Source organism: Hyperolius riggenbachi, chromosome 3 (assembly GCF_040937935.1).
Source record: "Hyperolius riggenbachi isolate aHypRig1 chromosome 3, aHypRig1.pri, whole genome shotgun sequence".
Lineage (NCBI taxonomy): Eukaryota > Metazoa > Chordata > Amphibia > Anura > Hyperoliidae > Hyperolius > Hyperolius riggenbachi.
This window is the reverse complement of record NC_090648.1, coordinates 126,624,609-126,638,008: the sequence shown is the minus strand read 5'-3', so window position 1 is coordinate 126,638,008 and position 13,400 is coordinate 126,624,609. Positions and strand designations below refer to the sequence as shown.

Sequence of the window (13,400 nt, the reverse complement as noted above, 5' to 3'; positions counted from 1 at the left end):
ACCCACAGGGGATTTTAAACAGACATGTGTGGCACATGAAAAACGGGGAATAAAATATAATACTTTTGATATTAGAATCGTTACAGAACCCAACATACACATGCAAGGGCTCTTCCCAGTACCCACATCAGTGCTGAGCGCATTCAGCATGCACGTTAGCACAGGAAACAGGAAGTACCAGGGATCTCTATCCAGACATAAGTACCTGCATCATGCTCAGTGTTTAGTACTTTGCAAGTTTCATTGTTTTTATCAGAAATTAGTTTTATTTTGTTAAAAGATGCGTTTTACATACACACTTAGCATTATATAGCTGTTGATTAATATTTGCTATGTTATATTGCCTAAATTAATGTCCAGCGCTGCGTAATATGTTGGCGCTTTATAAATGCAATAAATAATAATAATAATAATGTGAGAAAGAGTTTGTGAATCGGCTGGTTTTAGGGTTTGCCCTACCATGAAGTCACCTGAATTATATGATTCAAGCATCAAAATATAGAGGGCGGTGCCAGACCCATCTGAATAGTAAAGTGCCAGAGACTAGTGTTGGGCGAACAGTGTTCGCCACTGTTCGGGTTCTGCAGAACATCACCCTGTTCGGGTGATGTTCGAGTTCGGCCGAACACCTGGTGGTGTTCGGCCAAACTGTTCGCGTTCGCCCGAACGGCTCAATTCCTGGCCAAACCTGGCCGAACAGGGCCCCTGTTCGGCCGAACAGGGCTCTGTTCGGCCGAATACGGCCCCCCTATGGGGTCGCAGGCATAAGGGGGGAGCATGCCCCGATCGCGGGGGGGGGGGGGGTCGGAAATTCCCCCCACCCCCTCCGCTAGCGCTCCCCCCTCTGCCCGCTTCCCCATACAAAAGTTTAAGGAAAGTACCGGTGGTAGTGGATGGCCTGGCAGTGGCACTGTGGAGTGAGAAGGAGGAGTCCGGAGAGTGACGCGTTGAGGGAGGCCGGGCAGCGGGCGTGAGGTCAGAGAAAGGGCGGAAGTACCACAAGGGTACTACCGCTGAACCGCCCGCTGCCCGGCCTCCCTCAACGCGTCACTCTCCGGACTCCTCCTCCTCACTCCACAGTGCCACTGCCAGGCCATCCACTACCACCGGTACTTTCCTTAAACTTTTGTATGGGGAAGCGGGCAGAGGGGGGAGCGCTAGCGGAGGGGGTGGGGGGAATTTCCGCCCCCCCCCCCCCCCCGCAATCGGGGCATGCTCCCCCCTTATGCCTGCGACCCCATAGGGCCCCCAAAAGCGGGATGTTCGGGGAGTTCGGGGTTCGGCCCGAACATGCCGAACATCGCGGTCATGTTCGGCGAACTTTCCCGAACCCGAACATCCATGTTCGCCCAACACTACCAGAGACAGATTAGGGTGAAATGTGGCCCTAGGCAAGTAACAACTTTGGGCGCACCTTTGATGGCCATCTGTTTTTTTGTCTTGGTAAGATTTGCTGGAGGCTAGCATTAACTAGGCCCCCAGTCTCTGTCCAAGTCCTAGGCTACTGCCTAAGTTGCCTCGTGGATGATTGCGCAGTGGAACATGAATACCTACCGTACTCCATCCCCGTGTCTACTCCTTTTCTAAACTGCCACCTTTCACCATACCACCCAACTTTTTGAGATACGAAAGAGGGACACTTTAAGAGACACCCCTGCCACACCTCTAACCACGCCCCCACCACACCCCCACAAATGAATATCACAAAGAAAACAGAATCAAAAGAGGTAGTTTTATCATTCAAACCACACGGTTCCTCTCTATTATCAGTAGTTTTCTTCACTTTAACATTTGAAAAACAGAAATATATCAATTTAATTGATGGGAATATAATTTAAACTCAGTTAATACTTTTTTTTTTTTTTTTTTTGGTGGAAAAATATTTGTATTAACACAGATCTGTACATCAGTCCTGAAAGGGTGACAGATGAGGGAGAAAGAGGGACAGAGGGACTGGGTTCCCAAAGAGGGACTGTCCCTACTAAAGAGGGACAGTTGAGAGCTATGCGTATTACTGTGCAGGATCTCTCCATAGGCTCCTGATGTCACATGACATCTATGGAGGAATGCTTTTGCATGGTGATAGGCTGCAATGAAGAAAAGAAGAGAACCCAATGCTGGATTAAGGTATGCGTGCTACGCTGCATGCTCTGCTATCCAGATGGTGGGGGAGAGAAAGAGGAGAGAGAGAGAGAGAGAGTGGAGGCCCCGTTTAGCTCCTTGGCACTTTGTACAGGGAGTGGGTGGCCCAGAATGCAAAGGGACAGAGTGGAGTGAGTGGAACTTAGATGAGCATGCCCATGAAATTTTACAGGGTTTGTAGTTATGCCCATGCTTGCAACATATAAGGAAATGCTATATTGCCTCTAATTTTTTTCTTGCTTTAGAAAGGGGGGAGGTGGGGCACAGCTGCACAGTGCTTGTTTCAGGCAATAAAAAATCTGGAACCTGCCCTGGCTGATTACCCAATGCATAGGGGATATTTTGTTGGCTATTTGACTGGCATTCCCATACTCACTTCAAAATAAGAAACACCCCCCAATAAGTCATCTGTCTGAAAACTTTAAAATTCTCAAACATCCAGGATACCAAATTCTTGGATGAACTTCTGCAACTACCTGCACCAGCCTCTACATAAACATCCAACTAGAGCAGGGATGCTGAACTCCAGTCCTCAATGGCCGAGGTTCTCATACATTTTTGGCACAGCTCAAATTAACTGATGGGACTAAATCAGGAAAGGTGTGGTTCATGAAGTAGAACACGTCTTTATTTTTCAGTCCTCCCTAAACACTGACATGGATTTGGCCCTTAGGAACTGGAGTTTGACACCTGTGAACTAGATGATCCTTAGAATAAGTGGAGCACAGGTCTTCTCACATGGACTCACAGCTCTGTGAAATTCATCCTTGCACAAAAACCATTCAATTTCAATTAGAATGCATAACATTTGCATAGGGTGCTATTAGTCGGGTTAGAAAAATATAGTTTTTATTGTTAATTTTTGTTAAAAAAAAATGTGTTAATATTTCCTGTTTGTTTGTTTTTATTGTTTAGTTTATGGCTGTTATATGGCTAAACCAGGTGGCTATAATCCTTCCTCTGGTAGCTAAGAAGAAAAGTGTTGCCAATCTGCGTTCCCGGTACCACTCATTTTGTCAATTTTGATTGGCCCAGTTCCAAGATGCATATACTTTGCCTGAAATGTGCATGCAAGTTGGAAAAATTTGCATCTCATTGACCATCTCGAACCACTGTGCTGTGACACTACTCTTAATCCCCTAATGTTCATACTTGTTCCAGGTAAAAGACTACCAGGTTAACCTCTTTCGGACGTTGCCAATTGAAATCTATGACCTGTTTGGGACCTGTCATCCCTGCCAAGGCGTAGATTTTAATTACCCCGCCGCACACTCCCACCGCTACTACCGCTCCCGCCACTCTCCTGCTGCTGCTGCCCACTCGCCCTGCTGTCGTTGTGACAGCAGAGCTCCGTGAGCCTGTCAGAAGCTCATTTCATTGGCTCTTGACCCTGTGATCACTGTGAGTGAATGTGATTACCTGTATGATTTGAACTTATGTTTTAATCCACCACAACCTGCATATTGTGAATCCAGGCTAAGAAAGCAATGCAACTCAATGCGATCTGCATTATAACTGGGTATCTAGTTTCAGAGGGACAGTATATTTTTTACATAATGGGCAAGTGTTAACGACTATATAAAATGTAACTGATGTATAGAAAATTAGGCTTTTATTTTATTTTGTTCTGAATGAGATTCAAAGTGGTTACTACTAATACACATACATTATACTGTATATCTTCCATGTACCAGGACCACTGTAAATAGAATAGCTGTAATAGCTATTAGCTTTTGTTCATATATGCAGGGAAACAATACACAGACATCTAAATTAGCTTCCATTCACTCACATAATAAAGTCAGCCAGCACTGTGCAGCTACACAAGGAGCATCGGATCTGAATCATGCGCCGTACTGTTTCTATACATTCAGCTGGTAAGTGTGTCTGTGCAAATAATGCACACAGGTGTCTACACTGCTACCAAATCGACATACTGTATTTTTTGGACTATAAGACTCAATTTTTCTCTGACAAAAGTGGGGGGAAAAAGTCACTGTGTTTTATAGTCCAAATGCAGGGAGTTCCTGGCTTGTGAAAACCTGTCAATACGAAACTCCAACCCGCCACAATGTCAGGGACTCTCTGTACTGTGCCCATGCAGAGGAGGACACAGGGGGACAAACGGAGGACACTGGGGGACACAAAGGGGCATAGAGGAGGACACAAGGAGGGCACAAAGGGGCATATAGGAGGACACAAGGAGGACACAAAGGGGCATAGAGGAGGAAAAAAGGAGGACAGCGGTGGACACATGGGGGACAGAGGAGGACACGGAGACACGAGGTAAAAAGGGGCATAATGTACAAAGGGGGCATAATTCACAAGATGCCTCTTCACCATGGATGCACCAGGTTTAATATATATATTTTATTCCCCCTGGTTTTTGTCCTCTAAGTCTAAATCTAAAAAAATACGGTATTCTAAGGTACATGTATGCTGGGTGCAGGGGGATCTGTGCTGCTATTATGGCAAAGTACTTATTGCTAGTGTCTGGTCATATATGCATGCAATTTTACACACTATGGGCTTGATTCACTAAACAGTGATAACTCGCTAGCATTTTCACATTTTCGCGTATCGCACGAAAACGCTAGTGCAGACGTGATATGAGTTATCCCGGTTTAGTGAATCAAGCCCTGTGAGTGACACCACATTTTATTGCCTAAACTTATTTAATACCCTAATCCTAAGTTCTCATTCCCATTTCCTAAACCCTAAACCCCTTAATATTATATCCTCTCTGATGCCTATATACTTCTTGCTTCAGGTTCCCTTTAAGTGACGCCTGCAGTTCAGTTGATTTCACTTTATGTACTTTCCTTAGCTGTCACAGGGTCAAGAAACATGGAAAGATCTCAGCAATGGGAACACAGACAACAATACACATGATGTGGATTATGATCCTTCTCCACAACACATTACAGAGCAAAAAAAAAAAAAAAAACATCCCCACCACCTCTGCAGAGTTGTTGGAGGGCATGTCTCAGACCTCCACAATTAATGATGGTCTATGAGTAAAACAAAGCAGCCCAGGTTTGGTAACTGCTTATCAGGAAGACTGGTCGCTCAGCTCTGAACAGTCCTAATTATGCCACTAGTATAGGTACTGATGACACAATGACACTGAGAGGACAAGACTCCCTCTGCTTAATTTGTGTGCCTTGCCCTTATTGGTGAAGCAATCAGTGCATCTGACTGTTAAACCCCAAAACAGTAAAGTGACCAGTATTTTCTAAAGGGAATGCCCAAGGTGCTAAGAAAAAAAAATCCTCCAGCCCCTTGCAGCCATCCTGTGCCCTCGCCGCAGCTCTGCTCTCAGCCGGTGGCCTGGGGGTACGGTCCAGATGCCGACCTCGCCAGGGGTAAGTAGATTTTTTTTTTTTTTTAGCAGCTGGGATATTCCCTTTAATATACAGTATTTGAAAGCAATTTAAGTTTCAAGATAATAAATATGTTTAAAAAAAGGGCATGTGAGGCAAGACACAGTAATACTATTTTTATATGCCTGAAACTTGGCATCAATGTCTTCACCAACCAGCCAAAGTTGTGTTCACATCAAACACCCTGAGGCTGATTTTACAGGTAGTTTAAATGTTTACGTCAGTTGACCTGTGTTTCCTTCAAACACCTGGTAAGATGAAAAGAAACGTTTCAGTGCTTTAACATCCCAGCACCCAAAGCGAGACTTTCATATGGATCTAGGCCCAACAGTAAAAGGATATAGGACTATGGAAAATACCCATCATTAAATCTCCTCAGACAGGCAGAAGAACTAGCCCCCAGGGGCGTAGCTAGAAGGGGAGAAGCAATTACAGTAGGGCCCAGAGCTGTGGGGGGACCCAACTACTCCAGAAAGTGCTGCAATATTTGGCACGTAGCCTAAGAATTCAGCTTTAATGAAAAATGCATACTGATTGGTTGTTTATACCCCACAGTACTAAAAAAATAATGTGTAGAGCTTACCAGTGGGCAGTAAGATGGGCTTCTAATCATGAGAGGCGCCTGCTAGTGCACAGAAATGAATTCTTCTGAACATGTTAGTATTTTCCATTATAACATAGATGACTTTAAGCTCAAAAATAGTTACAATGAGCCTGAAGAGAAAAAAAGTGCCCCACATAGGTACTTAGTAAAGGAAAGTTTCTGGATGATCCAGAGGCATTCCCCATTCCGCTCCAGCTTGCCGTTCCATTGCTAGGACCCCAAAGAACCTCTTCCACAAGGGCTGGTCAAAAAGTGTGCATGGTCGAGCTCCTGTGTGTGAATGAGCATGGCCGCACTGCGCAGGACATCTCAGTACCATGGCGACAAACGGGCTCAGCTTTTTTCACTGAGCCCTGATGGGCTTCATGCTTCTGCGCAGAAGCAAGGCATCCTGTTCCTGCGCAAGCGTGGCTGTGCTGGTTCACGGACGGGAATGCAGACGCAAACTTCAAGAGTGTCTCAGCACTGGATTGATGGATCCGCAGCACAAGTACAACAATGACTCCGGCGACTGCTGTGGGGCCCGCGGGCTTTGGGGGCCTCCTCCCATCCGCATGCAGAGTAGCGCAGGGAGCATTATATTTACCTGCTTCCAGCACCATGGATCTCCGTGCATCACAGCAGCAGCTTCTCTGATGCACTTCACCTAGCTCCCGATCACATGACGCACATCAGTCATGTGATAGGGAGCCAGGGAATGGCAGCAGAGAGAGTGTACTGTTATGATCGGAGGAGTCCCGCAGCACTAGAAGCAGGTAATATTGCACTCTCTACCTGCTTCCAGTTCTGCTGGTCTCCTCTGTGCATCACAGTACACTCTCTCTCCTGCCTTTCCCTGGCTCCCTATCCCATGACCGATGCAAGTCATGTGATCAGGAGCTCGGTGAAGGGTAGCAGAGAGTGCTGCTGCTGTGATGCATGGAGGAGTCCCGCAGGACTGGAAGCGGGTAATATTGCACTCTCTACCTGCTTCCAGTTCTGCTGGTCTCCTCTGTGCATCACAGTACACTCTCTCTCCTGCCATTCCCTGGCTCCCTATCACATGACCGATGCAAGTCATGTGATCAGGAGCTAAGTGAAGGGCAGCAGAGAGTGCTGCTGCTGTGATGCATGGAGGAGTCCCCCAGCACTGGAAGCAGGTAATATTGCACTCTCTACCTGCTTCCAATGCTGCTGGTCTCCTCTGTGCATCACAGTACATTCTCTCTTCTGCCATTTCCCGGCTCCCTATCACATGACCGATGCAAGTCATGTGATCAGGAGCTAAGTGAAGGGCAGCAGAGAGTGCTGCTGCTGTGATGCATGGAGGAGTCCCCCAGCACTGGAAGCAGGTAATATTGCACTCTCTACCTGCTTCCAGTTCTGCTGGTCTCCTCTGTGCATCACAGTACACTCTCTCTCCTGCCTTTCCCTGGCTCCCTATCACATGACCGATGCAAGTCATGTGATCAGGAGCTCGGTGAAGGGCGGCAGAGAGTGCTGCTGCTGTGATGCATGGAGATCTATGGCACTGGTATGCTTCCTGCACTACTCTGCAGGGGGTGGTGAGGATGTTTTTCTGTCTGACTTTCTGGTCCTGGAGGGGGGGGGGGGGGGGACTATGGACCTAGGGGTCCCCATGTAATCTTTTTTTGTTGGAGGGGGGGGGGATACATGGAAGTTACGCCCCTGGTCCAGAGGCTCCCCCACCAAAGAAAGTACCTGAATTCCTCTCTCATTAATGTTACAGGTTTACTTTAAGTCCTCTACCTGATGCAATTCCTATTCACACATTACTCAGTCTTTCTTGTTAACATGTTCCATTCATCAGTATTTCTCGCACAGATCATCACGGCGGGTCCTGGCAGGTATGAGGATGAACAGATGACTCCCTGCCCATCATCATGTGTGAGGCATCTGCCTGTCTGTAGCCCAGCGTAATTTCATTCACAATCACCACTGCTTCTTGTACGCTGATGATGACAACCCTGTTCTGCATCACAATCTGTGATTATCCTCATAGACAGGTAGCTGAACATCTAGCTGCCTCTCTGTATACATGCAGCACTGGTCAATCACCTAATAACGCTTACCATCAATTTGTACTGATATAAAACTGTGCTTGGATTAAAGCTAAAAGAATGGTTTTAAAGGATTGGCTTCTCCCACAAATTGTCCAAGCAGTGGCGTAGCTAAGGAGCTATGGGCCCCGATGTAAGTTTTACAATGGGGCCCCCCAAGCACTCTATGCATAACAATTGATACGGCACACCAAAACCTGCCAATGGCAACTACAGTGTCAGAGGTGCAAGAAGGGGATGGGAAATAGCTTGTTAATGATTACCACTATTCAAAGTATCTATAGAAGTGATTATTATGAGCACAGGACCAATAGAGAGCTAATACTGCAGTTGAGGAATGGCCCTTCGGGGCCCCTCTGGCCCAAATGCGGTCACAACCTCCGCAACCCCTTTTGCTTTGCCCCTGGGTCCAAGGATGTTGTACAGATATATAGATTGGGAGCGCCACAGGAGGACAGCTGAAGTGGCCATACACTATGAGACAGACATCCTATCCAGCAAGCGATTGTAAATCGACTGGGAAAGAGATCATCTTATAGGTGCACACTAATGGCACAATCTTGATTGTACAATCTGTAGTAGAATATACTTAGAATGGAGACTTTCAGTAGTCCCTCTAATACATAGATGTGACATGTTTATACAATCAAGATTGTATCATTAGTGGGCAACTTTCAGATTGTACACAATTCGATTTCAACAGAGACCAGTTTAAAGGTACTCACTAATGATCCTATCTTTGTTGTTCGATCTTACCATTCCAATGTAATATAATGGACTGCCTAACGTATCCATTGAGTATATTTACGCTCTGTCCCCCTTCTACTGCATAGATTTGGTAAGATTGGGAAAAAAAATATTGGGTCATTAGTGGCCACTGTCTAATGCTAGTTATGTCCTGATCATGCAAGACAAAGCAAGGTGGCTATTAACCCCCTTGCTGCTACCCCCCTACCTTTCCCAGCGCACAGTTGATTATAATTAGTGCCTTTCTCGATTAAAGAGTGATTGATCAATATTGTGATACAAACCAATCGACTGAGGCTCTGATTTCTAACTGAATTTTTGTTTGATTTGATGTTTCTACATTGATACAGCACTGTGGAAATATGTCAGAGCTATATAAATGCATAATAATAAGCATAAAAGCAAACTCCATTGTACAACAACTCAACAGCTGTAAAGAAAATGAGGCAGAACTACACAATTACAGCATACATTACAACCTGCTTTCATGAAACCACCCAGCTCAATGCAGTATTTTTAATTGTATCTTAATGACCTTTACACAGCAGGGTTTTTCTGCAAAACAGAGGAAAATGGTGTGTAAATTGTTATTTGTGAATTATGTATTACATAATACAGGACCTATGCAGAGGATAGCGTGAAATTGAAGTAACCCTTAGCAACCAATCAGCACCCATATTTAATTAGATTGATGTCATGGGATTGGTTGCCATGGGTTACAGCATCCTGCCCATCATCCCTGCTCTCTGCACAGTCTTATTGCACAGAAGGGTCAGGACATTTCTCCCTTATACCTACAGCACAGCTATCGCTACACACCATGGATTGATTATCAATCCAGCCAACACATCTTGTCAGCAGCTGCTAATCACATCTAGGCAAGTCGCTGCCTTTGCGCAAACCACGGCTCTTACACATTACACTGCCTACAGGTGACTGCTGCTATTGAGCAGACACACTGAATGACGATGGAATTACAATTCACAGCTTTTCAAAACCGACTGTTGAATGAATAATGTTTTGCTATAGCATTCCATCACTTCCACCACTCTGCAAAGTGTCTCGGTCTTATAACCATCTAACAGGTACAGAGACATAACTTTTCACAGCTACACAGCTAAGGTGTCCAACACATACACATAGCAATATAAGCAAATTACATAGCTACCAGAATTATTTAAACAGCCCCCCCCCCCCCCAAAAAAAAAAAACCTCAGGTGCTTGAACTTAGCTTAGGTGCCCCTGAACCTACCATTAGTATTGTCCCTGATCATCTTAAAAAAATGATATACCCAGTTGTGGCAGCTTTACTGAACTGAATTCCCAATGCTTTTTAGCATGTTAAAAATTGAAGAAGCCAATATGTAGTGTCATGGTACAGCTGTACTAGTACACTAAAATCAGTGCTAAACTGCAAGGACATCTCCAGTGACACGCTCCTCAAATCTCAGGCTGTTCCAGCTGGCAAGACTGCTTTATTGTAACACAAGTCACACTTCTGTTGGAACTTTGACTCTATTTTTCATCAGCTGGGTTGCATTTTTATCCCACAAGCACAGATGGCGATTACTTGCTGCATCTTTGTCTGTGTCAAGTTAGCAACAATTTGACACTAGCTGCCAACAACTGGGATCACAGAGTGACAGTTTGTCACCTGATAAAAACCCTCAGATCCTGCCTGATCTGTCACACTGGAGACACACCACTCTTACATGCTTTGCCCTACCAGCTCTGCTGTGTGCAGCCGCTTCACAAATTCTCTGAATTCTCAGCAACCTCTGCAAAGGGCTGCACTTTCTAGCTGACAGCCCAATGCTTCTCCTTGCTTACAGTGAGGCTTCCTACATGGACAGCTGAAAGCTTCATGCATTTTACTTCTACACAAGGACCTTCTATCATAGCTCAATATGGACTAGAACATGAAAGTAACACATACTTTGTGTAGGAGAGATAGGTAAGTAACCAATATAAACGTATTATACAGCTGCTAGTGCCTTTAATGCAGGACTTATACATACTGTATGCTAAATAAGTTAACATATTCCCACTTTCAAGTATATAGGTTGTAATATAGTCATGTCTAAAAGTCACAGATTAGCTCAAATAGTAACAGGTGCAAATAAACTGGTGACATAGATAACTGATAGATCATAGATAGCAGTGGTATAGCAATTGGGGGCATAGAGGTTGGGACCACACCGGGGCCCCTGAACTAGAGGGGCCCACCTTCATCCATCTTATTAGCTTTGCATTGGTGCTATGCTGGTAATGAACACCTCTATATGTGCATTGCGTAGTGGTAATACTCAACAAACTGTTTCCTTACTCTAAATACACATCTCTGATATTGCAACTGTCCTTGATAGGTTTTGGGGCTTCATATTAATAGAGAGCTTGGGGCCCCATGTAAAACTAGCACTGGGGCCCCAAGCCCCTTAACTAAGCCACTGATAGATATCCTAATGTATCTAATATCACAGAGCCCCTGGTATGTCTATCCACATATATATCATGATGCCTCTCACCTGTCCAGGGCAATGGCTGTCATGGAGTAGATGCTAGTGAACACAGCAGAGATTGGGAAGAAGTTGTGGAACTTGCAGTAGATCAGTCCATAGTACCAGTGGTTGTGGACGGCATAGGTGAAGTTGACCACAGTGTTGAAGGCTGACATGGAGGCTTCAGCAAAAGCCAAGTTGACCAGGAAATAGTTGGTGACAGTCCTCATTCTTTTGTGGGCTAGTATGATCCACATGACAATGATATTCCCAACTACAGAGATAAGGACTATGATGGAATAGGCTACAGCCCAGAGGGCTATCTGCCAAGGCGGCTGGATAAAGGGGTTGCCAGTTCCATTCCCTACAGTGTCATTATTATTAAGGGCTGAATCGTTCTGCGCTGAGATATTATTCATGGTTGGAGTTTTATCAACAGGCTGGTGGTGCAATCCCTCCAAGAGCAAAGTCACAGTCCAGAGAACACAGAGGTGCAATCAGCTAGGAGTAGTCATTACATTGGCCAGGACTAGTCCCATGGGCAAGCTGTGGCATCCAAAGGAATGTCACCAGAGGATGGGAACAGACAGGAGAGACCAGTGCAAACACTGCAGCAGCTGCTACAGGCTGCAGCCAGATCTGACTATAAAATTATAATCAGCAGCAGCAGCAATCAGATCCAAGTATAAAGTGTGACAGTGTGCTGCTGTGTGCTGCAGAGCCATGCAGCTCAGAGAGGGGTGAGGATGGTGCTGTCCCTTCTCCTGCGAGTGCCTGCCGTGTGATTCATGTTTCCAGAGTTATACTATGAGACGCTGAGAGGGGATTTAAAAGTCAGTGTCATCCGGAGAGGCGGGGGATTGGTGACAGTGGGCGTGGCCAGCGCAAGGCTGCTGCTGATCCCAGGCAAGAAATCAAACTCCATGCAGAAAAAGCTAAGCTATTGCAATGCACACTTTACGTTTAACCACTGCATTGCTGGGCTCTTTTACGTCACATCTTCGTGACCCTTTTTTTTTTTTTTTTTAACTCCCAGTATGTACACATGTAATGTTCTATGTTCATGCCTATAAACAGGTATGCAGAAGCTCATTAGATTAAATGGAAATGTATCAGCCAGCCACGGCATCGCAGTACAGATAATAGATGTTACTAGCAGCTGCTATAAATAAATAGGAAACGGAAGCTTCAATGGCAGAATGCTGAGTTAATGAAATGTATTAGGGTGGGCTGTCCTGTCATTATCGTGACTAATGTGAACCAGACAGGGATGTATGATCAGATAGAGGTTAAGCCCCGCCCCTCAGGGTCACCCTGCAGACGGGGCAAATGAGAAATAGCTTTCAGCATTTATTTACATTATATGGGCGTAGAGGCAGCAGTTCTCTTAGTTTTGGATAGAGGTGGGAAGGTTACTCTCTTCCCATTTTGTTTCTGATTTCTGTCTGTACCAACTACTCATAAATATCCTAATCCCCTGTCTGTCCAGAAGGCAATGAAATAAGTTAAAGGAAATGTGGACCCTTTTCTACTAAAGCGTTTTGCAATCAGATTCCGATACCTTGTGAATCGCAAACGTTAGGCTTAAAGTGACCCAAGTAAAAAATGCCATACTGAACTTACCTTGGGCTTCCTCCAGTCCCCTGTAGTCCATGAAGTCCCTCGGAGTCCTCTGGGCTTCCTCCATTCACCCACTGGTGGCTCCATTAGCTGTGCGACTTGGCCGGGAGCCGTGCGCAACTGCGCATGCGTGGCCTGTCCGCATGCCCATCTCGCTTGCACACCCGTCGCCAGGAGTGTTCTGGAAATTAACCAAGCATGTGCAGCATGTCACGGCAACAAGCGTGTGAGTGAGATGGGTGCGCGGATGGGCCACGCATGTGCAGTTGCGCAAAATTCCCTGCCAATTCGTGCAGCTAAAGGAAACCACCAGCGGGAGAACGGAGGGAGCCCAGAGGACACGGAG

At 45.6% G+C, this 13,400-nt stretch overlaps 1 protein-coding gene across 3 annotated transcripts in view; it reads right to left on the bottom strand.

The window, feature by feature from the left end:
- TACR1 (tachykinin receptor 1) overlaps nt 1-12,217 on the bottom strand; it is a 317,380-nt gene extending 305,163 nt beyond the window's left edge. For all 3 annotated transcript variants that reach the window (XM_068274903.1, XM_068274904.1, XM_068274902.1), the window contains exon 1: nt 11,462-12,217. In XM_068274903.1, the coding sequence (XP_068131004.1) occupies nt 11,462-11,853 (392 nt within the window). In that variant the 5' untranslated portion in view covers nt 11,854-12,217. The remainder of the gene's footprint in view (nt 1-11,461) is intronic.
- Nucleotides 12,218-13,400: the final 1,183 nt, after the last annotated feature.